The following is a 26,217-nucleotide window of genomic DNA, read 5'->3' as shown; positions in this document are numbered from 1 at the left end:
CAATACCCCATAATGACGAAAGCGAAAAGTCTTCTAGGATTTTTTTGCAAATGTATAAATTCATTTTTAATTTTTTTTTTTTTACATATGTTTTCAGATCCTTTGAAATGGTTCTGACTTGCCTAGTTAAATAAAGATGAAAAAAACACCATGGCCTGTTCACCCCACTACCATCCAGACGGGGAGGTCAGTACAGGTAAATCTGAGAGACTGAAAACAGCTTCTATCTCATGGCCATCAGACTGTCAAATAGCCATCACTAGCTGGTTACCACCTGGTTATTCAACCCTGCATCTTAAAGACTGCTGCCCTATATACTTTAAAAATAGAACATGAATAATGGAATAAAGTGAAAAGTATTAAATATAAAAAACGTAATTATCTTATTTACGTAAGTATTCAGACCCTGTGCTATGAAAATCAAAATTGAGCTCAGGTGCATCCTGTTTCCATTGATCATCCTTGATGTTTCTACAACTTGATTGGATTCCACCTGTGGTAAATTCACGTGATTGGAAATTATTGGGAAAGACACACACCTGTCTATATAAGGTCCCACAGTTGACAGTGATTGTCAAAGCACGAAACAACCCATGAGGTCGAAGGAATTGCCCGTAGAGCTATGAGACAGGATTCTGTCGAGGCACACATCTGGGGAAGGGTACCAAAACATTTTTGCATCATTGATAGTCCCCAAGAAAAGTGGATTCCATCATTCTTAAATGGAAGAAGTTTGGAACCACCAAGACTCTTCCCAGAGCTGGCCGCCCGGCCAAATTAAGCAATCAGGGGAGAAGGGCCTTACTCAGAACCCGATGGTCACTCTGACAGAGCTCCGGAGTTCCTTTGTGGAGATGGGAGAAGCTTCCAGAAAGACAACCATCTCTGCAGCACTCTAACAATGAGGCCTTTATGACAGAGGCCACTCATTAAACAACGTTTGACAGCCCACTTGGAGTTTTCCAAAAGGTACCTAAAGACTCTCGGACCATGAGAAACAAGATTCTCTAGTCTGATGAAACCAAGATTGAGCTTTTTGGCCTGAATGCCAAGCGTCACATCTTTAGGAAACCTGGCACCATCCCTACGGTGAAGCATGGTGGTGTTGGTAGAATCATGCTGTGGGGATGTTTGTCAGCGGCAGGGACTGGGACACTAGTTAGGATCAAATGAAAGCTGAACAGAGCAATGTATAGCAAGATCCTTGATGAAAACCTGCTCAGGACCTCAGACTTGGACAAAGGTTCACCTTCCCTACAGGACAACGACCCTAAGCACACAGCCAAGACGACGCAGGTGTGGTTTCGGGACAAGTCTCAATGTCCTTGAGTGGCCCCGCCAGAGCCTGGACTTGAACCCCATCGAGCATCTCTGGAGAGACCTGAAAATAGCTGTGCAGCGACACTCCCCATCCAACATGACAGAGCTTGAGAGGATCTGCAGAGAAGAATGGGAGAAACTCCTCAAATACAGATGTGCCAAGCTTGTAGCGTCATACCCAAGAAGACTCGAGGCTGTAATAACTGCCAAAGGTGCTTCAACAAAGTACTGAGTTGAAGCGGGTCTGAAATACTTATGTACATGTGATTTTTCAGTTGTACTATATCTAGGCATGGATCTAGTTTATACAATTTACATTTATCTGTTTTTTTACACTCTCAAACTATTTTATTTCAAATGACTTAAATGCAAGTGTAGGCTACATGACAATGCAGTGTCATAACAAACTGTCCAAGATTCTGCCTAGTGTTCTGATCTCCATGTTTCTGGACAAATTGAAAGCGTCCAAGTTGACTAGGTGCTAATTGTTGTTGGTTGGATTTTTTTTTTAGAGTATTCACAACCAGTGACTTGAGAATCCTTCTGTTGCCATGGCAGTGGATACCAGCAAGTTGTTGCTCCGTTCTCTTTTCACCTCTGCTGCTGTCGCTGCATTGCCTCAACTTGGTGGGGTGGGTAGCTCCAAGATGATGAAGGAAAAAAAACATGTTGATGCCTGCCCTCCACTCAGTTGTTGGTCTTGGCCAAGTCTTGCATTGTGCAGTTCCATAATTCTGAAAATAAGAGGCGCAGATTAGTAACCATGCTTTTGGCTTTGGGCTTAAAACACGCACATTTTGAAAATTCAGATGAAGAGGTGATTTGATGTTTTGGGTTAAGTTTCACAAAAAAAAGGTGTCCTGGACCCTTCTGTAATTAAGCATTTAGGCACTCCGCGTTGTGTCGTGCGCAAGAGCAGCCCTTAGCCATGGTATATTGACCATATTCCACAAGCCCCCCCTGGTTATCAACGTAATTAGAACAGTCAAATTTGTCATACCCCTGGTATATGGTCTGATATACCACTGCTTTCAGCCAATCAGTATTCAGGGCTCGACCCACCCAGTTGTACCACTGCTAATGGCTGTACCCAGCCACTTGGCATTGTGTGTACGAGCAGCCCTTAGCCTTGGTGTATTAGTAATATACCACACCCACCTCGAACCTTATTGCTTAAATGGACACTTGAGTTTACACAACCTTCCTAACATTGAGTTGCACCTCCCCTTTTGCCCTCAGAACAGCCTCAATTAGCCGGGGCATGGACACTCTACAAGGTGTTGAAAGCGTTTCCACAGGGATGCTGGCCCATACTTCCCACAGTTGTCAAGTTGACTGGATGTCCGTTGTGTGTCGGACCGTTCTTGATAAACACACAGGAAACCGTTGAGTGGTGGGAAGAACCCAGCAGCGTCGCAGTTCTCGACACAAATCGCCTGGCGCCTACTACCATACCCTGTTCAAAGGCACTAAAATATCTTTCTTTGCCCATTTCACTCTCTGAATGGCACACAATCCACGTTTCAACCCCCTCAAATGACACCAGGTTTTTCTGGATTGTGTTGTCTCAATCGTTATGAAAAGGATCGTCTTAACTATATGGGCAAACGGGTTCAAAAGGTAAAAAGCTTTTATTTCCTTGTAATCCATTATATTCACCTGGATGTCCCCTCGAGCCAGGGTATCGCGTCACGGCGTTCCAATGTTTAGTTTTGTGAATTGCTCATGCATTCATTTTATTTTTTTTTAAATTTTTTTTTGGGAACGCCGTGACACGTCCATTTGAAACTCACAACTATTGAAATGGAAACATTATGATTTTAGAGACTAAGTGACAACCGCCTTTGGTTAAAGGGTTCGGTTATACTGGGCTCTGTCATCACAATTATCAGGTCTTGTGAATTGGTCATGCATGTTTTTTTTTTTTTTTTTGCTTGAAAATGGGAGAGATGGACAGATACTGATTTTTAAAACAAAATGTACCATATTCTCATATGATACGAGGAGTATAAAACTCGTTAAAAGATGCCCTTGCCTTGAAGTTGAACCTCCCTTTTAGATTATTAACTTAGACAGTCAACTCGCGGTCTTCTGTTCATTTGAAAAGGCCTTAATTTTCACTATCAAAACGAGACTAAATGAAACATTTAATCCAAATGGATTTTGTGACGCTCCTATATTTAATAAAAACCCATTTGACTGTTAAATGCAGGGGAGGAAGAAGGCAGTCATTTTGTATAAACATTGGATTTCAGTGGTCCAGAGTTCATAATCATTTTCCTTTGGTGGGCCTAGCCATGTCTCTCCTCCAATCAGAAAGCCTGCTCACTGATGTCAATACCAAAGCTGATAATTGTGATGACAGAGCCCAGTATAACCGAACCCTTTAACCAAAGGCTGTTGTCACTTAGTCTCTCAAATCATGTTTCCATTTCAATAGTTGTGACAGTTTCATTTTATTGAAATGTTCAAATGTGGACCTTTTTTTAACAGATCTATTTCCCACCCACGTGATGTAATATATTCATAACGGAGAAATTCGGTATCCCATGGATAATATGCTGCCCATATGGACTTTATTTTAGGCCATATAAAGCACAACTATGCATGATTTAATGAAAAAGATGGAAATGTTTTTTTCCCCCGACTAAAATGGGCAATCGGTAGCTGGCTTAATTTCCCCTGGCAAATAGGCCTACAAGAGAACTACCACCATATCTCGCTGAAGTTGAGTGCGCAAGGTGGTCTGGGCCCTGCATATAGCACCTAACGCACACAAAAAAAAGATTTGCTCAACAAAGACGTAAGCAAAAAAACAAAAACAATGAATGATTTTTAAATGAGATATGATCTGATATTATGACAGGCCTTAGGTCTGTATAATAACAAGACAAAGCACCACTGTAAGAGTTGACGCATTCACTCTGGCCAAAGTTATGGCCCAGCAAGCCAAAGACGCGCACCGCATTATTTTATCATACCACATGTTAATGATACCTTATTTAATTATACCACATGTTAATGATACCTTATTTAATTATACCACATGTTAATGATACCTTATTTAATTATACCACATGTTAATGATACCTTATTTAATTATACCACATGTTAATGATACCTTATTTAATTATACCACATGTTAATGATACCTTATTTAATTATCACATGTTAATGTTTAATTTACCACATGTTAATGATACCTTATTTAATTATACCACATGTTAATGATACCTTATTTAATTACCACATGACGCACCGCATTCACAGAAGTGCTTTAGGGAGAGTTTGCCCACAGACCCATAGCGGATGCAGGCAATGAGTCGGTGATCGCTGAGATCCTGATTTGAAAACGGAGGTGTATTTGGAGGGCATGTTGGTCAGGATAATATCTATGAGGGTGCCCATGTTTACGGTTTTAGGGTTGTACCTGGTGGGTTCCTTGATAATTTGTGTGAGATTGAGGGCATCTAGCTTAGATTGTAGGACTGCTGGGAGGGGGTTAAGCATGTCCCAGTTTAGGTCATCTAACAGAACGAACTCTGAAGATAGATGGGGGGGCAATCAATTCACATACGGTTTCCAAGGCGCAGATGGGAGTGGGGTGGGGGGTGGGGGGTCTATAACAGTGAGACTTATTTCTGGAGAGATTAATTTTTAAAATTAAAAGCTCAAACTGTTTGGGCACAGACCTGGAAAGTATGACATAACTTTGCAGGCCATCTCTGGAGTAGATTGCGGCAACTCCCAATTGGGTACTTTCCACCCCCCCACCATTGTGTGAGAGGCCATTGGCTGTATATGTTAGGCCTAGGTCACCGCCTGTGTGGGAGTTTTGGATTTACTCTGTCAGATTGCCTTTCTCTCCTCCCCCTTATGCCCTTCTCATCTCCCTCATCCTTTTCTCCTCTCCTCCTCATCTCAAATGACATTCTAATGCAATTAACTCTTAGCCTGGATCCCATCCAGCCTCTATGCTCTGAGGCCTTTACTGGTATCAGGCCCAGCAGTGGGCCTATTGTGGATGCGCCCCAAATTACTCCCTATATTGTGTACTACCTTTTTGACCAGGGCTCATAGTAATGCACTATATAGGGTGCCATTAGGGACTCACTTGGTAGCCTGGGCTAGAGGAGGAGAGTGGAATATGATGATTAAAAGGAAGCTACATTTCCCCCCTCAAAGTACTTCTGGGCTGGCAGGGAGAGGGAGTGTTTTCTGGGGCTGACATTAGGAGCAGCATGCCTACATTTGCGTGACACTGCCTGCGGAGGAGCAGAGGTTCACGGGTAATTATTTCTGAGTTTTGAGAGGATGAGACAGACTGGTGGACAGAGGGAGTAGTGTACCAGCTAAGGCTAGCAATTAGAGTATTTTGTTGTTAATCTTAGCAAACGCTACCAACCAACAGACTAGCTAAGCCAATTGGTAAAGAGTTTAGATTAAATGGTTTGGATAAGATTAGCTGCTCTAGGTATGTCTTCATTGGTAGGGCACAAAAAGAGCTGAGGTCTATGGCGATAGGTGGGATGGGCTGAGAGTGGCTGGGGGGTGGGATTAAAGAGCTGAAGTCTATGGTGATAGGTGGTGGGGGGGAAAGTACTGCCAGCTAGGCACTTTATCCATGGATGAATATACAGTGACGGATTCGCCACGAGAGAGGGAAGTGGTTGGCGAAAAAGACGGCAGGCAACCGATCAAATTTAATTTATAAAGCTCTTCTGTCATCAGCTGATGTCACAAAGTGCTGTACAGAAACCCAGCCTAAAACCCCCAAACGGCAAGCAATTGCAGGTGTAGAAGCACGGTGGCTAGGAAAAACTCCCTAGAAAGGCTGGAACCTAGAGAGGAACCAGGCTATGAGGGGTGGCCAGTCCTGTTCTGGCTGTGCCGGGTAGAGAGGAACCAGGCTATGAGGGGTGGCCAGTCCTCTTCTGGCTGTGCCGGGTAGAGAGGAACCAGGCTATCCTCTTCTGGCTGTGCCTGTTGGAGATTAGAAACCTAGAGAGGAACCAGGCTATGAGGGGTGACCAGTCCTCTTCTGGCTGTGCCGGGTAGAGAGGAACCAGGCTATCCTCTTCTGGCTGTGCCTGTTGGAGATTAGAAACCTAGAGAGGAACCAGGCTATGAGGGGTGGCCAGTCCTCTTCTGGCTGTGCCGGATGCACATCTGATGCCAATGGTCTGATTAAACAACACACAGTACCAGTCAAAAGTTTGGACACCTACTCATTCCATGGTTTTTCTTTATTTTTTACTATTTTCTACATTGTAGAATAATAGTGATGACAAACTATATAAAATAACAGACATGGAATCCTGTAGTAACCTGAAAAGTGATAAACAAATCAATGTATTTGACAATCTTACAAGTAGCCACCCTTTTTCCTTGTTTTTTCACTCTTGGCATTCTCTCAACCAGCTTCACCTGGAATGCTTTTCCAGCAGTATTGAAGAAGTACCCACATATGCTGAGCACTTGTTGGCTGCTTTTTCCTTCACTCCGCAGTCAACTCATCCCAAACCATCTCAGTTATATATAGAGAACACACACACACAGTTTTGATCTCATGGATAGTTAGCCTGAGATTCCCAGCCCCCTGTACCTCGGATGTTAACCAAAACAAGTGGCGGGGTCACTTTTGTTGTTCGAATCGCAGATTGCTTCTTTAACACTGAGCTCCAACCCACTGAGCCAATGGAATATCTTCCTCACTCTTCACTCTGCCCCCTGAGGTGTGCTCTCTGCTGTTGATTTTTACATTAATAAATGCATCCAATTAAGACTGTCAGCGGTCCTCTCTCCTCTCTGTGTGACAGGTTTACTCGTTGTGACAGGGGTCTCCCCTAACGCTCCTTCACTTTAACATGCCTCTGTAGGCACCCTATTCCCCCTTCACGCAGTGCACTACTTTTTCATCAAGGCCCTTGTTGGGGACAATGCTTCCTTTTTATATAGGGTTTCATTTGGGACAAACGCATAAAAAAAAAGTGTTCTAACTGTCACATTGTAATGTCCTGTCGTTCCTCCTTTTGTCCCTCAGGTGAATCCATGAAGCAGGCATCAGGATGTCATTTAGGACGGACCCTCATGTCTCAACAGTAATATCCTGTCCTTGTCCCTCAGGTGAATCCATGAAGCAGGCATCAGGAGAGTTTGCAGAGGACCCCTGTTCCTCGGTAAAGAGGGGTAACATGGTCCGTGCAGCCAGGGCCCTCCTCTCTGCCGTCACTCACCTGCTGGTTCTGGCCGACATGTCTGATGTCTACAAGCTACTGCTGCAACTCAAACTGGTGAGACACATGCGCACACACACACACACACACACACACACACACACACATATATACACATACACCTGCTGGTTCTGGCCGACATGTCTGATGTCTACAAGCTACTGCTGCAACTCAAACTGGTGAGACACACACACACACGCGCACACACACACATGCACGCGCGCACACACACACACACACACGTACACCTGCTGGTGCTGGCTGACACGCATACACACACATACATACGCGCGTGCGCACACACACACACACACACACACACACACACACACACACACGCACGCGCACATATATATATATATATGCGCATATATATACACACACACACACCTGCTGGTGCTGGCTGACAAGTCTGTCTACAAGCTGCTCAGACTGGTGAGAGACATGACACGCACACACGCGTGCACACATACGCGCAATTAGTATTTGGTAGCATTGCCTTTTAAATGATTGAACTTGGGTCAAATGTTTTAGGTAGTCTTCCACAAGTTTCTCACAATAAGTTGGGTGAATTTTGGCCCATTCCTCCTGACAGAGCTGGTGTAACGGAGTCAGGGTTGTAGGCCTCCTTGCTCGCACACACTTTTTCAGTTCTGCCCACATTTCTATGGGATTGAGGTCAGGGCTTTGTGATGGCCACTCCAATATCTTGACTTTGTTGTACTTAAGCCATTTTGCATAACTTTGGAAGTATGCTTGGGGTCATTGTCCATTTGGAAGACCCATTTGCGACCAAGATTTATCTTCCTGACTGATGTCTTGAGTTGCTTCAGTATATCCACATAATTTTCCTCCCTCATGATGCCATCTATTTTGTGAAGTACACCAGTCCCTCCTGCAGCAAAGCACCCCCACAAATTGATGCTGCCACCCCCGTGCTTCACGGTTGGGATGGTGTTCTTCGGCTTGCAAGCCTCCCCCTTTTTCCTCCAAACATAACGATGGTCATTATGTCCAAACGGTTCTATTTCTGTTTCATCAGACCAGAGGACATGTGCAGTTGCAAACCATAGTCTGGCTTTTTTATGGCGGTTTTGGAGCAGTGGCTTCTTCCTTGCTGAGCGGCCTTTCAGGTTATGTCTATCGGACTTGTTTTACTGTGGATATAGATACTTTTCTACAGGTTTCCTCCAGCATCTTCACAAGGTCCTTTGCTGCTGTTCTGGGATTGATTTGCACTTTTCTCACCAAAGTATGTTCATCTCTAGGAGACAGAACGCATCTCCTTCCTGAGCGGTATGACAGCTGCGTGGTCCCATGGTGTTTATACTTGCGTACTATTGTTTGTACAGATGAACGTGGTATCTCCAGGCGTTTGGAAATTTCTCCCAATGATGAAACAGACTTGTGGAGTTTTACAGTTTGTTATCTGAGGTCTTGGTTGATTTCTTTTGATTTTCCCATGATTTCAAGCAAAGATGCACTGAGTTTGAAGGTAGGCCTTGAAATACATCCACAGGTATACCTCCAATTGACTCAAATGATATCAATTAGCCTATCAGAAGCTTCTAAAGCCATGACATCATTTTCTGGAATTTTCCAAGCTGTTTAAAGTCAGTCAACTTAGTGTATGTAAACTTCTGACCCACTGGAATTGTGATACAGTGAATTATAAGTGAAATAATCTGTCTGTAAACAATTGTTGGAAAAATGACTTGTGTCATGCACAAAGTAGCTGTTCTAACCGACTTGCCAAAACTAGAGTTTGTTAACAAGACATTTGTGTAGTGGTTGAAAAACGAGTTTTAATGACCCCAACCTAAGTGTCTGTAAACTTCTGACTTCAACTGTACCTTACAGCATTAAACTGTCTCTCTGGCTTTGAGGTAGCTTATCATGATCCACACACACACACACACACACACACACACACACACACACACACACAGACTTAAGTGGGCTCTTGTAGACGTGACAGAAGTTCCACGTAGCTGAAGGGAAAACTATTCGACTAGCTTATGAATTACTTAGACATTCTTTATTGCATCGAAGAAAATTAAAATAATTAAATAACCTTAAGTTCAGCTGCACCTTTTTAAAAAATAAAAAGAAAGCAACACGTCTACCTATTCAACTGTTTTTCCAAGATAAATAGTTTGCTTGACTCAAACTAACGTTCTGGTATCTTGGCTAAAGGTTTCAAACCAGGTCTTCTGTGTTTTGTCCATCCTTTTACTTCAGTTCATTATTGCTGTGAATGAATGGAACGGACTCCACAAGGAGGCCTTTCACCTGCAGTGAAGAGACTTGCTGTTTATCATCTTAGTCCTCTGTAGGCACCCTATCTATTTAGTGCACTACTGTTGACCAGGGCCCCATAGGGTTAGTGCACTACTTTAGACCAGGGCCCCATAGGGTTAGTGCACTACTGTTGACCAGGGCCCCATAGGGTTAGTGCACTACTGTTGACCAGGGACCCATCGGGTTAGTGCACTACTGTTGACCAGGGCCCCATCGGGTTAGTGCACTACTGTTGACCAGGGCCCCATCGGGTTAGTGCACTACTTTAGACCAGGGCCCCATAGGGTTAGTGCACTACTTTAGGGACCAGGGCCCCATAGGGTTAGTGCACTACTTTAGACCAGGGCCCCATAGGGTTAGTGCACTACTTTAGACCAGGGCCCCATAGGGTTAGTGCACTACTTTAGACCAGGGCCCCATAGGGTTAGTGCACTACTTTAGACCAGGGCCCCATAGGGTTAGTGCACTACTTTAGACCAGGGCCCCATAGGGTTAGTGCACTACTTTAGACCAGGGCCCCATAGGGTTAGTGCACTACTTTAGACCAGGGCCCCATAGGGTTAGTGCACTACTTTAGACCAGGGCCCCATAGGGTTAGTGCACTACTTTAGACCAGGGCCCCATAGGGTTAGTGCACTACTTTAGACCAGGGCCCCATAGGGTTAGTGCACTACTTTAGACCAGGGCCCCATAGGGTTAGTGCACTACTTTAGACCAGGGCCCCATAGGGTTAGTGCACTACTGTTGACCATGGACCCATAGGGTTAGTGCACTACTTTCGACCAGGGTGCCATTTGGGATGTAGCCATACGTTTTCTAACCTTTCCGTTCACTACTGTAAACTGTTCTGATTTCTAATTACACAGCCAGACAGTGAAGTCATTGGGTCAAACGTCAACGATGAAATAGTCATTTTTTCCCCTCCTTCTTTTTATAGCTAGGTTGTAAAATGGAAGACGTCTGTCATTTCTTGAAGCCCAGACAGGACAGCAGGTTTAAAAGGAAATTACTATGTATTTATTGTCTCGGATCCTCCGGGTGAAGATCTAGAATCAGTTTTTAGATCATGTAAATGATCATCAGTAATTATATTGACATCTAGATCAACACTCTTTACTGTGAGACACTTCATGAATATGTGCTTGGGCCAGAAATGATTTTACTGTAGAAAGAGAGAGGATAGAAAGACACTTGTTTCTACTCTTGAGGTGAGGAAGCTTCCACAGCTATGTGTGCTATTGCATTGTGGGCTAAGCCCCACCCTGTGTTCTATTTCCCATACTGTCTCTTAAAGTTGAACAACTCAATGTTATCTTATCATGCCTCTGTTTATAACCCACCTCTTCACAGGGTTAGTGCCTTCCAGATACCCTGGTTGTGTCCCAAACGGCAACCTGTTCCCTATGTAGTGCACTACTTTTGACCAGGGACCGTATCCGGAATGGCACCCTATGTCCTATGTAGTGCCTATTCCACATGGGGCCCTGTATAGGGCAACGGGTGCCATTTTTAAGACCCATCCAGACTGAGTCAGTGCTCCAGCTATATCAAAGTCTCTTGAAGGCAGTCAGCCCTGGCATTCTCTGGACACTGGCCACCCTGGTGTTGCCAGCCAACTGCAGGAGACCTGACGTCATTGCTCTTTCTGCATTCCAGATACCCAGAGTCCCAAATGGCGCCCTATGTAGAGCACTGCTGTTTGACCAAGGCCCATTGTGAATAGGCTGCCATTTGGGATGCTATATATGGATACTGAACGGGCATGCGCTGGGTGGATTATAGAATCCTATCAAATACAGTGTTCCTGAATCCTGAGATGTTCAATGTTTACTCCAGGATATGTAAAGTCAGCAAAAAAATAAATGGTTTATTTTCATTAAACTTAACATGAGTAAATATTTGTATGAACATAAGATTCAACTGAGACAAACTGAACAAGTTCCAGACATGTGACTAACAGAAATGGAATAATGTGTCCCTGAACAAAGGGGGGGTCAAAATCAAAAGTAACAGTCAGTATCTGGTGTGGCCACCAGCTGCATAAGTACTGCAGCATCTACTCCTCATGGACTGTACCTGATTTGCCAGTTCTTGCTGTGAGATGTTACCTCACTCTTCCACCAAAGCACCTGCAAGTTCCCGGACATTTCTTGGGGGAATGGCCCTAGCCCTCACCCTCCGATCCAACAGGTCCCAGATGTGCTCAATGGGATTGATCTGGGCTGTTTGCTGGCCATGGCAGAACATTGACATTCCTGTCTTGCAGGAAATCACGCACAAAACCAGCAGTATGGCTGGTGGCATTGTCATGCTGGAGGGTCATGTCAGCATGAGCCTGCAGGAAGAGTACCACATGAGGGAGGAGGATGTCTTCTCTGTAACACACAGCGTTGAGATTGCCTGCAATGACAACAAGCTCAGTCCGATGATACTGTGACACACCGCCCCAGACCATGATGGACCCTCCAACTCTAAATCAATCCCGCTCCAGAGTACAGGCCTCGGTGTAACACTCATTCCTTCGACAATAAACGCAAATCTGACCATCACTCCTGGTGAGACAAAACCGTCACTCGTCAGTGAAGAGCACTTTTTGCCGGTCTGGTCAAGCAACGGTCTGTGACCATAGGTGACGTTGTTGCCGGTGATGTCTGGTGGGGACCTGCCTTACAACAGGCCTACAAGCCCTCAGTCCAGCCTCTCTCAGCCTATTGCGGATAGTCTGAGCACTGATGGAGTGATTGTGCGTTCCTGGTGTAACTCGGGCAGTTGTTGCCATCCTGTACTTCTCCTGTAGGTATGACGTTCGGATGTCCCGATCCTGTGCAGGTGTTACACGTGGTCTCCCACTGCGAGGATGATCAACTGTCTGTCCTGTCTCCCTGTAGCGCTGTCTTAGGCGTCTCACAGTACGGACATTGCAATTTATTGCCCTGGCCACATCTGCAGTCCTCATGCCTCCTTGCAGCATGCCTAAGGCACGTTCACGCAGATGAGCAGGGACCTCTTTAGACCTCTTTAGTGTCCTAACTGTGGTCATATTACTGTGACCTTATTTGCCTACCGTCTGTAAGCTGTTAGTGTCTTAACGACCGTTCCACAGGTGCATGTTCATTCATTGTTTGGTTATTGTACAAGCATGGGAAACAGTGTTTAAACCCTTTTCAATTAAGATCTGTGAAGTTATTTGGATTTTTACGAATTATTTTTGGTCCTGAGTTTTTGTTTTTTTGCTAAGTTTAGTTCCATCTGATTTGGTCTTGTTTTTCCATGTGGGAGAGGGAACCGTGCAGATCTACACCTGTTACCCTTGGTCATAAGTAACATATATGGGCATCCTTAGTTATAGCTAAATTATAGCTGCCTCAGGCCCGGCTAATCTACAGTTAGCCTCAGGCCCGGCTAATCTACAGTTAGCTTCAGGCCCGGCTAATCTACCTCTGTAGGAGATGCTACTGGAGAAATACAGCTAACCTAGCCTCAGGCCTCGATAATATAGATTAAAGCTAGTCTCTAGGCCTCTAGGAGATCGTTACTGTGACGTCATCTCCATTTTTAATCTTTCACCAGTTCTCTGTGGATGACTGAGTATGGTCCAAACCCTTAGGCATTGATGGGGGTTAGTGTTCTCACTCAGTTTGACTACAGGTAAGCCCTGAATCACACCCTGTTCCCAGTGCTTTTGACGAGTCCCTATGAGGTGATATGTAACTTACCTTTGTGTGTATATAAAGTGTACCGTGCGGCTATTTTCTTGAGCACACAGCCACGCAATCTCCATAGACCAACAGTGGCAGTAGAATGGTCTTACTGAAGCGCTGTGACTTTTTCAACAGGGCACCATCATAGTATGCCACTTTTCCATCAAGTCGGTTTGTTACATTTCTGCCCTGCTAGAGCTTGCCTCGGTCAACTATAAGTGCTGTTATTGTGAAGTGGAAACGTCTAGGAGCAACAACGGCTCAGCCACGAAGTGGCAGGACACACAAGCTCACGGAACAGGACGGCTGAGTGCTGAAGCAAAAAATCATCTGTCTTCGGGTTGTAACCCAGAGTTCCAAACTGCCTCTGGAAGCAACGTCAGCCCCAGAACTGTTCACTGGGATCTTCATAAAATGAAATGGGTTTCCGTGGCCGAGCAGCCGCATACAAGCCTCAGATCACCGTGCACAGTGTCCAACCTAATGCCTCGATCACGCCTACAGCGTCATTGCACAAAATAGTACGCAGCATCATCTGGATATGTATACAATAAAAGTTCAACATTCACCATTTCTGTCAAGCAAACATTCTACGCATAGTTTGTATATGTTCGATAAATCCAACACAGCACCACACAGAACGCCATGCAACTGCCTCTACAACGCAAGGCTAACTCGGCGGTCCATTGGAAATTAATGTACTTCTGGTTTACCAAATTGCAACGATGCTGTTTTTTTTGATCGAAGGCGTAAGATCACCATGTGCGTCAGCACAATAACTGTTTGTCGAGAGCTTCAGGAGATGTGTTTCCATGGCTGAGCAGCAGCACACAAGCCTAAGATCACCATGCTAAGCGTCGGCTGGAGTGGTGTAAAGCTCGCCGCCATTGGACTCTGGAACAGTGGAAATGCGCTCTCTGGACTGACGAATCACGTTTCACCATCTGGCAGTCCGACAGACGAATCTGGGTTTGGCGGATGCCAGGAGAACGCTACCTGCCCCAATCAAAAGTGCCAACTGTAATGTTTGGTGGAGGGATAATGGTCTGGACCTGTCATGGTTCAAGCTAGGCCCCTTTGTTACAGTGAAGGGAATCTTAACGCTACAGTATATTATATTGACATTCTAGATGATTCTGTACTTCCAACTTTGTGGCAACAGTTGCGGAAGGGCCTTTCCTGTTTCAGCATGACAATGCCCCGTGCACAAAGCGAGGTCCATACAAAAATGGTTTTGTCGATCGGTATGGAAGAACTTGACTGGCCTGCACAGAGCCCTGACCTCAACTCCATTGAACACCTTTGGGATGAATTTTAACGGGGACTGCGAGCCAGGCCTAATCGACCCGACTTCATTCAGCCACAAGAGCATTAGTGAACACAGCAATGTTCCAACATCTAGTGGAACGTCTTTCCAGAAGAGTGGAGGCTTTTTATAGCAGCAAGGGGGGGGGAGGAAACTCCATATTAATGCCCATGTTTTTTTGGAATGAGATGTTTGATGAGCAGGTGTCCACATACTTTTATTTCAGGAAGGTTTATTTATTTAACCTTTTTTTAAAATAACTTCTGCTCAATTCCCTCCATAAATGTTCCCTTTTTACCTTTGCAATATTACCAAAGCTCATCCTGAACACTAGGCATATTGTATTCATTTTGCGCTGATATAGCTAGTGTGTACTTTTTGATGGTAAAGATTGAGTGCAAACTGTTTTTCTGTGGTAACAGCTAGTAGCAAATTAATCATTTACCATATACTGTAGTCTAAGCACTGGTCTTTAATGGACTGTTGAGTGGAGAGAGGCATGTTGACTGTGTTAACTCACGGAAAGAATAGCCTTCCTAGCAAAGATTTTGCCTTAGTCCCAAATGGCACCCGTTACCATATAATGTAATACTTTTTGACCAGAGCCCTATGGCCTAGAGAGCACAAACCTATGGGCCCTGGTCGAAGTAGTGCACTATGTTGGTGATGGTGTGTATTTGGGACAGGATCTGAATACGAGAAGCTGTTGAACCTGAATCTTCATCGTGCCGTTATCCAGACTTCATTTCCGTCGTCATTCCAAACCTACCACTGACGTTATCAAATAACGAGAGAGTGTCTCAGGGCTAATCTTTCTAGCATCTCTCAGTGAATTTTTCCAATTCCCCAGTCCACAACGCCTCTCTTACATTCTTTGGGGATACCCCTGCCTACATTCCCTATCTAAACCTTGTGTTCCTCTGTAACCCCTCTAGGTGGAGGAGAACCTGGTGAAGGTGCGTAATGCTGGAACAGAGCAGGACCTGGGCATACAGTACAAGGCCCTGAAACCAGAGGTGGACAAACTCAACATGATGGCTGCCAAGAGACAGCAGGTATGTACTGGACTGTCTGATGGAGAGGGACAGGGAGCGTGGTTGGGAGTGAGATGGCTGGTATGTACTGGACTGTCTGATGGAGAGGGACAGGGAGCGTGGTTGGGAGTGAGATGGCTGGTATGTACTGGACTGTCTGATGGAGAGGGACAGGGAGCGTGGTTGGAGTGAGATGGCTGGTATGTACTGGACTGTCTGATGGAGAGGGACAGGGAGCGTGGTTGGGAGTGAGATGGCTGCCAAGGAGACAGCAGTCAGGTCCGTTCTAAGGGAGGTGTCTGAGCTGGAGAGGGAGCTGACAGTTGGGGTGGGTGAAGGGCTATGAAGGGTAGGTGATGGGAAGTAGGAGACTGGAGGGAGAGACATGGGAGATGGATGTTAGTAGTTAAGCAACCTACTGATGCCCCATCTACACTACGAGATATGGAGTCTGAGGAGTAGAGTGGCGAAAGGGATTTTCTTTTCATCCGTGTCTTTTGTTGTGGCTGGCAACGCAACATTCTTGGTCCGCAGCTCAAATTGACCATAAATATCAGTAGCCAGTAAGCACAAGCTATTTAACAATCCAAGCAACTGTTAAAACATATTGAATAATGTAACAATCCACAAGCAGACACATGTTTATTTTAGCTGACAATACACATCTAACCCTTGATAGCTAGCTAACAAATGCTAAGGCAGGTAGCCTAGTGATTAGCGTTAAGACTGTTAACCCACTGTTGCCCAGGCGCTGAAGACGTGGCTGTTGATTAAGGCAGTCGACCGGGGTTTAAATGTGGAAGACTCATTTCAGTTGAATACATTGTTGTACAACTGACTAGGTAACCCCCTCCCCCTTTTTTTAACATGTTCAAGCTACCCGTTAGCATGTCGATAATTCACTTTTACCCCCCCATACGAATATAAAAGTACAGTAATGTTAGTGTCTTTCATATTATAATATAGGCTGCTAGCAGGCTAGCTGAACAACATTTCTGCATCCTCACGTAAACGTCACAGAACAACGAATGTGACGCGTTCGCTTGATGCTTCCAAATATGGTAGTGAGAGGAAGCCCAGTGGCCTGGCTTGATGCTTCCAAATATGGTAGTGAGAGGAGGCCCGGCTTGATGCTTCCAAATATGGTAGTGAGAGGAAGCCCAGTGGCCTGGCTTGATGCTTCCAAATATGGTAGTGAGAGGAAGCCCAGTGGCCCGGCTTGATGCTTCCAAATATGGTAGTGAGGAGCCCGGTGGCCCGGCTTGATGCTTCCAAATATGGTAGTGAGAGGAAGCCCAGTGGCCCGGCTTGATGCTTCCAAATATGGTAGTGAGAGGAAGCCCAGTGGCCCGGCTTCAAATATGGTAGTGGGAGGAGGCCCGGCTTGATGCTTCCAAATATGGTAGTGAGAGGAAGCCCAGTGGCCCGGCTTGATGCTTCCAAATATGGTAGTGAGAGGAAGCCCAGTGGCCCGGCTTGATGCTTCCAAAAATGGGATGGTAGTGAGAGGTGGCCCGGCTTGATGCTTCCAAATATGGTAGTGAGAGGTGGCCCGGCTTGATGCTTCCAAATATGGTAGTGGGAGGAAGCCCAGTGGCCCGGCTTGATGCTTCCAAATATGGTAGTGGGAGTGGGAGGTGGCCCGGCTTGATGCTTCCAAAATAGTGGTAGTGAGAGGATGCTTCCAAATATGGTAGTGGGAGGAAGCCCGGTGGCCCGGCTTGATGCTTCCAAATATGGTAGTCGGAGGAAGCCCGGTGGCCCGGCTTGATGCTTCCAAATATGGTAGTGAGTGGAAGCCCGGTGGCCCGGCTTGATGCTTCCAAATATGGTAGTGGGAGGAAGCCCGGTGGCCCGGCTTGATGCTTCCAAATATGGTAGTGGGAGGAAGCCCGGTGGCCCGGCTTGATGCTTCCAAATATGGTAGTGGGAGGAAGCCCGGTGGCCCGGCATTGGGAGAAGATGGAGTGACATGGATTTTTGTCCGGCATTCTGCTAATTTTCTCATTGACTAAACATTTGATCTCAATACAGTTCTGTTTTCCCAAAACTAGAATCTGCTACGAACTAAGTTTTGTAGACTTTGCCCTTTGCCAAAGTTTAGAAAATATATAACACTGTTTAGGAGTAGAAAGGCAAATATAGTTATTGCTGCCGAGTAGGTGTTTCCTAACGGAAATATGCAAATGAATGCTAGACTGCTCCAGTAGGATCTTGCTAGTTCCTGCTTGGCTCTGCCCACCATTGACCAATGTTGTTCCCTTTGGAAACGACAGGCTATCATCCGGTTAGTTCTACACATCTTTGTAAACTTGCTGTCTAGCTGAAAGTGGATGGTTTTTAGCTGAACCATTGTTAGATCAGGAGCTCTTGGGCTAACACTAGCTACGTAATAAAGTTGCCTAATAGTTAACCTGGCTTCATCTGATCAATAATATGGAAATGGACTGAATGTTAGTAATCACCTGGGGAGATGCTTCTAGCCTGGAACTCAGTAGCTCAGTGCAGTCAAGCAAGAGAGAAAAAAGAGAAAAGGATTTAAAGCTACGGCGACCAATTTTCAGAATGTAACAGGTTGTTACAATTTTTAAGGTGTAAAAAATAAGGACAGTGTCTACATTTCAGCTGTTTAAACCCCCCCAGAGGTAAGGGAGTGAAAAGATGTATTGCAGGCAGCACAGGGTGACCAGATCCTTTATGGAGACTGTCACTGCATTTCATATTTCATGATGAGTTTCGCTGGTGACGTCACAGAGTTAAAGGGATGAGCAGTATCACGAGACTGTTCAGGTAGGACACACACAGAGTATAGGAGAAGAATCTGCTTGCGTTATATCTCACATGCTATTGTTTTGGGTCTGTTTTATTTTCCTATTTGTCTTTCCAGTCTTGTGATTTTTTTTAAATTTTAGATTTGGTTTAGTACCAAACAACCAGGTTGTAAATAAATATGTCCCTTCCTGTTTTTTAGTAGACTGAAATGTAAACGTAAAGCCATACGATCGTGTGTGTGAGGCTTTGGCCAATGTTGATTTCCTTTATGCTAAGGCATCAGTTGATTCTACCTCGTAAATGGCACTGTATTCCCTATATATATATGTATGTGTGTGTGTGTGTGTGTGTGTGTGTGTGTGTGTGTATATATGTGTATATATATATATATATGTATATGTGTATATGTATATGTATATGTGTATGTATGTATGTGTGCACTTTTGACTCAGGCCTATAGTACAACATATAGGGAATATTGTATTTTGGGAGGCGGGAGCCTGTGCTGTCTCCCTGGCTCGTCTATAAAAACGAACACTGGAGCCAGTAGTAAGAGCTGTGTGTTAAAGCTGCAGGGCTTATTGGAATGGCCTGATTATGACTGCTCTTTATCACCACAGGGGAGAATCTGGGTCGTTCAGACAGAGCAGCGCTGAGGTCGCTCAGACAGAGCAGCTCTGTCATAATTGTGTACATGAGGGCATCACTTGACGGTCTTGAATCCAAAGTACTCGTACCCTGTGTCCCCCCCCCCCGTGTCTTGTCTTTTGTTGTGGCTGGCAACGCGACATTCTTGGTCCTCAGCTCAAATTGACTGCCGCCCCCTTCCCCTGCATCTGCATTCTTTGCTTATTGAAAGGATGTTTTCCAGATAGTGTAATGATACCGTTGTCTCTCTGTCTCTCTAGGAGTTGAAGGATGTTCACCATAAGGATCAGATGGCGGCTGCCCGTGGTGTTCTCCAGAGGAACATCCCCATGCTCTACACCGCCTCCCGCGCCTGCCTTCAACACCCGGACGTGGCCGCATACAAGGTCTGGAATAGAACAGTGGGGGCATCCCAAATGGCACCTTGTTCCCTAATAGTGAACTGATGTTGACCAAAAGCCGTTTGTGCTCAATATCAAGGGAATAGGGTGCCATTTGGGACCTAATAATATTTGAAATGTAAAAAAAAAAAAAAAAGAGCTTATGATAATCATTTAACTTCAATAGCACATTACATACAGAATCTCGAAGCGCTTCAGAGACACATCTTGTTGATTTTGTATTTTTATTATCTTTAGTTCCCCCGTAAATAACGTGAATTTAATTCCATTCTCCAGGCGAACCGTGACCTGATCTACAAGCAGCTTCAGCATGCAGTCTCAGGCATCTCTAATGCTGCCCAGGCTACCGCCTCGGATGATGCTGCCTTCAACCACCCTGCCGGGGGTGGAGAGCTGGCCTACGCTCTCAACAACTTCGATGTAAGTCTAGGAGGGATGGGGTTTGGAGAGGGAGGAGAGCTGACCTATGCTCTCAACAACTTTGATGTAAGTCTAGGAGGGATGGGGTTTGGAGAGGGAGGAGAGCTGACCTATGCTCTCAACAACTTTGATGTAAGTCTAGGAGGGATGGGGTTTGGAGAGGGAGGAGAGCTGACCTACGCTCTCAACAACTTTGATGTAAGTCTAGGAGGGAAGGGGTTTGGAGGGGGAGGAGAGCTATGGGGGCCCTCTCACCCTCCGAGCTATTGGGGGGCCCTCTCCCCCTCATATCTCCTTTCCTTGGTCTGCACTGATCTGATAACACCGGACTGCACTGCATAAACAAATGCAAAGTTTGTAAAGCAGGAAGACCTGATACCTCAATGATGTCAGCTTGGCCTCACCTCTACCCCTGCAGCTGCGTTGAGAACTGAAACCGAACACAGCATCCCAAGTTGCACCCTATTCCCTACAAAGTGCACTACTTTTGACCACAGCCCTATGTGATTCTTTATGGGTCCGGGTCTAAAGTAGTTCACTATGTAGGGACTAGGGTGCTACGTGGGAGGCAGGGAGGGAACAGGCCCCAGCCTGTGAGGGGATGTTGCCACTGTAGCAACCCCGCCCAAGTGGGGAAAAACAGGTTTTTCTCTCCCCTCTCTTTCTCGCTCTCTGTTCTCAGGCTCCCTCTTTCTCTCCCCTCTCTTTCTCGCTCTCTGTTCTTAGGCTCCCTCTTTCTCGCTCTCTGTTCTTAGGCCCTCTTCTCTCTCTCCCCCTTTTCTCACTCTCTGTTCTCTGTTCTTAGGCTCACCTCTTTTCCCCCCTCTTTCTTCTCTGTTCAGGCTCCCTCTTTCTCTCCCCTCTCTTTGTCTCTGTTTAGGCTCCCTCTTTCTCCCCCCTCTTTCTCGCTCTCTGTTCTCAGGCTCCCTCTTTCTCTCCCCTCTCTTTCTCTCTGTTCTCAGGCTCCCTCTTTCTCCCCCTCTTTCTCACTCTGTTCTCAGGCTCCCTCTTTCTCCCCCTCTCTTTCTCGCTCACTGTTCTCAGGCTCCCTCTTTCTCCCCCCTCCTAGCTCTGTTCTCAGGCTCCCTCTTTCTCCCTCTCTTTCTCACTCACTGTTCTCAGGCTCCCTCTTTCTCCCCTCTCTTTCTCACTCACTGTTCTCAGGCTCCCTCTTTCTCCCCTCTCTTTCTCGCTCTCTGTTCTTAGGCTCCCTCTTTCTCTCCCTCTCTTTCCCTCTCTGTTCTTAGGCTCTTTGTTCTTCAGGCTCCCTCTTTCTCTCTTTCTCCCTCTGTTCTTTCTCTTTCTCCCCCTCTGTTCTCAGGCTCCCTCTTTCTCTTAGGCTCCCCCCCTCTCTTTCTCGCTCACTGTTCTTAGGCTCCCTCTTTCTCTCCCCCCTCTCTTTCTGTTCTTAGGCTCCCTCTCTTTTTAGCTCTCTGTTCTTAGGCTCCCTCTTTCTCCCCCTCTTTCTCGCTCTCTGTTCTTAGGCTCCCTCTTTCTCTCCCCCTCTCTTTCTCGCTCTCTGTTCTTAGGCTCCCTCTTTCTCTCCCCCCTCTCTTTCTCGCTCTCTCTCTCCCATTTGTAAATATGGCTTTAAAGCTGTTGACATGTTATCCTGTGTGTTTGATTGAATTCAGTCCAGGAAGCCTTGTAATCCAGGATTGGATCAGATTAATGCTGCCTCTACTGCTGCTGACCCCAAAACCAACCTGTAAGATTTGATCTCAGTGTTTCAGATGGTGGCAAAATCCCGGATTGTTAATTTGGTCGTGAACAGTGTGCAAAGCCTCAACTTCGACCTTAACTTTTTTTTTTTTTTGTCAATAGATTATTTAATATTTGGGATTTTAATCTAGTGGAGTTTGACTGTTGTCCTAAAATGTAGAGGAAACCGTTCTAGGTTCTGGTCTAAAGTAGTGCATTCTAAATGCAAGGGCACCATTTAGGACAGACTCATTTTCCTCTTATAGATAGATATAGATGAGGACCACAACAGAAATAAGTCCCTGACTTTGTTATCCTCTATGATTTTTACACCATGTGCATGCATGGCTTTTTTTTCTCTTCTTCTCAAGAGTGTATATATGTGTGCCTGTACAGGACTTCAATAAGCTGCTCCCTAACATTTTAAGTCCGCTTCAGGAAAATTGAGTCTATCATAGTTCATGTGGGATTCAATGACATTATGAAGGGCAGCTCTCAGAGCAGCTGAAGATGGATTTTTAAAAAGAACTGATTGGGTCACTACACTAACAGAAGCTCCATAATCTGGCCCTCTGCCCTTCCTAAACTGTGGCATTGAACATTTCAGTAGACTTGTAGTCTTTCATAACTGGCTACCAGACTATTGCAGCTCTGTGGGTGAAACAATTATTAATTCTGATACCTTCTGGAAATAAAGCTCATATTATAAGGAGGATGGGATCCAAACCAATCATTTGGGTTCCTGGATCCTTTCACAGCATTATAAGGCTGAGTTGAGACAGTGACTTATCAATGACCCAAGCACAGCTCAGTTAATCCCCACCATTTTGTCGCTGAGTTGTCATAATGCTTCAGCAAATGTGCATTATCCCAGGGGTGTTGGTAGACACAATGTAAGTAACCTATTTCACGTCCCTCTGACTGACCCTGAATGTCTCTGCTGATCCTACAGCAGCTATTGAATGCAGTATTCATGCGACCTATGAACCGGCGTACTACAACCTGAGGTGGTGTGCCCTAGTAAGAAGTCTGCCGTCTGCACTAATATAAATAACTTGAGCATGTCAACCTCTGCTAAGCTTCCCAGTAAAGCAAGAAAAATAATCAAGCATCCCAGAAAAAGTGCTAAAAAATAACCCACGTGTTTTTAACATTTGAAGCTTAAGAAACAAGGTTCATGAAATCAATAATTAGCTTGTAACAGGTGACTTTCAAATTCGGACATCCTCTGAAACTCACTTAGATAATATACTTTTTGATACAGTGGTAGCGATACAGGGTTATAACATCTACATGAAAGACAGAAATGCCAAAGTTGGAGGTGTTGGTTTTATAATTCAGAACCACATTCCTGTAAAGTTTAGAGACGATCTAATGCTAAATACTGTTGAAGTAATATGGCTACAGGTTCATCTGCCTCACCTAAAGCCCATTCTGGTGGGAAGCTGCTATAAACCAAGTGCTAACAGTCAGTATCTAGATAACATGTGTAAAATGCTTGATAATATATGCGATATCAACAGAGAAGTATATTTTCTGGGTGATTTTAAAATATTGACTGGCTTATATCAAGCTGCCCGCTCCAAGAAAAAGCTTCAAACAGGTTACAGGCACTAGTTATCAGTCAACCTACTAGGGTATTTACAAACAGCACAGGAATGAAATCATCGACATGTATTGATCACACCATTAACTAACACTGCAGAAATGTGCTTTTTAAAGCAGTATCCGAATCCATTGGATGTAGTGATCACCGTATAGTAGCCATATGTAGGAAAACCAAGGTTCCAAAGGAGGAGCCTAATAATATAGTGTATAAAAGGTCAAACAAGAAGTGTCGTATTGATTCCTATGTTTATGGTGTATAGAGTATTTGCTGGTCTCTGGTGTGTAATGAGGAGCAACCAGAATCTGCACTAAACATATTTTATGAAATTGCTTTCTCCAGTTACTAATAAGCATGCACCCATTTAAGAAAATCCCCGTGGAATGATGAGGAATTTTTAAAAAAAGTTGGGGGGGGATGAGGCCAAAGGCAAATAAGTCTGGCAGCCCAACTGGCAGCCCAACTGGCAAAAAAGCTGCAAATTTAAAGAAATCGTGTGACGAAACTTCACTGACACGAAGAATGATAGTAAAAAGATTTGGCGCACCTTCAATACAATTTTGAGCAAAAAGGCAAACTGCGCTCCATCATTCATTGAATCAGATGGCACATTCATCACAAAGCCCACTGATATGGCCAACTACTTTAAATCCTTTTTTGTTTTTCCATTGGCAAGATTAGCTAACATATCCATGACATGCCAGCAACAAACGCTGACACTGCACATCCAAGTTTATCTGACCAAATTATGAAAGACGAGCAATTTTTGAATTCTATTAAAATAAGTGTGGAAGAGGTAAAAAAAAAAAAAAAAACCTGGATGGATAATTACTGCGGATAATAGCAGACGATATTCCTATTTTCTGTATCTTCTATTTAAACCTACTAGAAAGTGTGTGCCCTCCGCCTGGAGGGAAGCGAAAGTCATTCCCTACCGAATAATAGTAAAGCCCTCTTTACTGGCTCAAATAACCAATCAACCTGTTACCAACCCTGAGTAAACCTCTGGGGAAAAAATGTATTTGACCAGATACAATGCTATTTTACAGTAAACAAATTTATGATTTTTATTACAGTTGTATAGGACATTCAACAAGCACAGCACTTACACAAATGACTGATTGGCTGAGATAAATTGATGCTAATATTGTTGGAGCTGTTTTGTTAGACTTCAGGCTCTTGACATTATTGATCATAGTATTTTATTTTTTATTTGACCTTTTATTTAACTAAGCAAGTCAGTTAAGAACTAAATCTTATTTACAATGACGGAATAGGAACAGTTGGTTTTCTGCCTTGTTCAGGGGCAGAACGACAGATTTTTACCTTTTGTTAGTTCAGGGATTTGATCTAGCAACCTTTGAGTTACCAGCCCAACGCTCTATCCACCAACACTCTGTCATGCTGAAACGGGAAAGGGCTGTTTACACAGTTGGACGCACAGAATTGTCTACAATGTCATTATATGCTATAACGTTAACCTCTTTCAGCTAGGGGGCACTTTTTATGTTTGGAAAAATAACATTCCCAATGTAAACGGCCTATTTCTCAGGCCCATATGCTAGAATATGCACATAATTGACAGATTAGGATAGAAAACACTCTAAAGTTTCCCAAACTGTCAAAATATTGTCTGTGAGTATAACAGAACTGATATTGCAGGCGAAACCTGAGGAAAATCCAACCACTTCATGGCTTCTATTTTGAAAGCTCCATGTTCCATAGCCTGCCTTCGCTCCACTTAAAGGGATATTAACCGGATTCCTTTTCCTATCGCTTCCTCAATGTGTCAACAGTCTTTAGACATAGTTCCAGGCATTTATTTTGAAAAAATGAGCTAGAAAGAGAACATCATGTCAGGTGTTCGCATGAGTTTTGCTTGCACAACAGAGCTTGGGCAGCCATTGTCTCCCTCTCCTACTGAAAGAGACGGTGCCGGGTTGATATATTATCGATTATATATTTTAAAAACAACCTGATGATTGATTATAAAAAACGTTTGACATGTTTCTGTGGACATTACGGATACTATTTGGAATTTTCGTCTGCGTTGTCGTGACCGCTCGAGCCTGTGGATTTCTGAACATAACGCGCCAAACAAACAGAGGTATTTTGGATATAAAAATAATCTTTATGGCACAAAAGGAACATTGTGTAACTGGGAGTCTCGTGAGTGCAAACATCCGAAGACCATCAAAGGTAAGCGATTAATTGTATTGCTTTTCTGATTTTCGTGACCAAGCTACTGTGATGCTAGGTGTTTTGTCTAGTCATGGATAAACTTACACAAACGCTTGGATTGCTTTCGCTGTAAAGCATAATTTCAAAATCTGACACGACAGGTGGATTAACAAAAAGCTAAGCTGTGTTTTGCTATATTGCACTTGTGATTTCATGAATATAAATATTTTTAGTAATATTATTTGAATGTGGCGCTCTGCAATTCAGCGGTTGTTGATGACAATTATCCTGCAAATAGGATGGGTAGCGCTAAGATTTCCCTTCAAGGGGCCACAGTTGGCACTATGCATTCGGGCAGGTAGCTTTCTTCTGGCTTCCACTGAACCCAGATTTGTCCGTCGGACTCCCAGATGGTGAAGCGTGATTCATCATTCCAACGCATTTCAGCTGCTCCAAAGTCCAACGACCTCCAGCCGACGCTTGGCGTTGCGCATGATGATCTTAGGCTTGTGTGTGTGACTGCTCATGGAAACTCATTTCATGAAGCTCCTGACCCAGTTCTTGTGCTGACATTGACAATTTGACAAAAT

General features: G+C 44.5%; 1 protein-coding gene across 6 annotated transcripts in view; it reads left to right on the top strand.

The window, feature by feature from the left end:
- ctnna1 (catenin (cadherin-associated protein), alpha 1) overlaps positions 1-26,217 on the top strand; it is a 226,794-nt gene that overhangs the window by 26,536 nt on the left and 174,041 nt on the right. For 3 of the 6 annotated variants that reach the window (XM_042326140.1, XM_042326141.1, XM_042326138.1), the window contains exons 4-7: positions 7,447-7,613; positions 15,800-15,919; positions 19,579-19,704; positions 19,996-20,139. In XM_042326140.1, the coding sequence (XP_042182074.1) occupies positions 7,447-7,613; positions 15,800-15,919; positions 19,579-19,704; positions 19,996-20,139 (557 nt within the window). Of the gene's footprint in view, positions 1-7,446; positions 7,614-7,684; positions 7,736-15,799; positions 15,920-19,578; positions 19,705-19,995; positions 20,140-20,189; positions 20,206-20,320; positions 20,338-26,217 lie in introns of those variants that run through there. The other 3 variants (XM_042326139.1, XM_042326143.1, XM_042326142.1) reach the window with 3 other exon arrangements.

The sequence above is a fragment of the Oncorhynchus tshawytscha genome, linkage group LG08, assembly GCF_018296145.1.
Source record: "Oncorhynchus tshawytscha isolate Ot180627B linkage group LG08, Otsh_v2.0, whole genome shotgun sequence".
NCBI classification, from domain to species: Eukaryota; Metazoa; Chordata; class Actinopteri; order Salmoniformes; family Salmonidae; genus Oncorhynchus; species Oncorhynchus tshawytscha.
The sequence above is the reverse complement of the archived record's forward strand: the minus strand, read 5'-3'. Positions and strand labels throughout refer to the sequence as shown.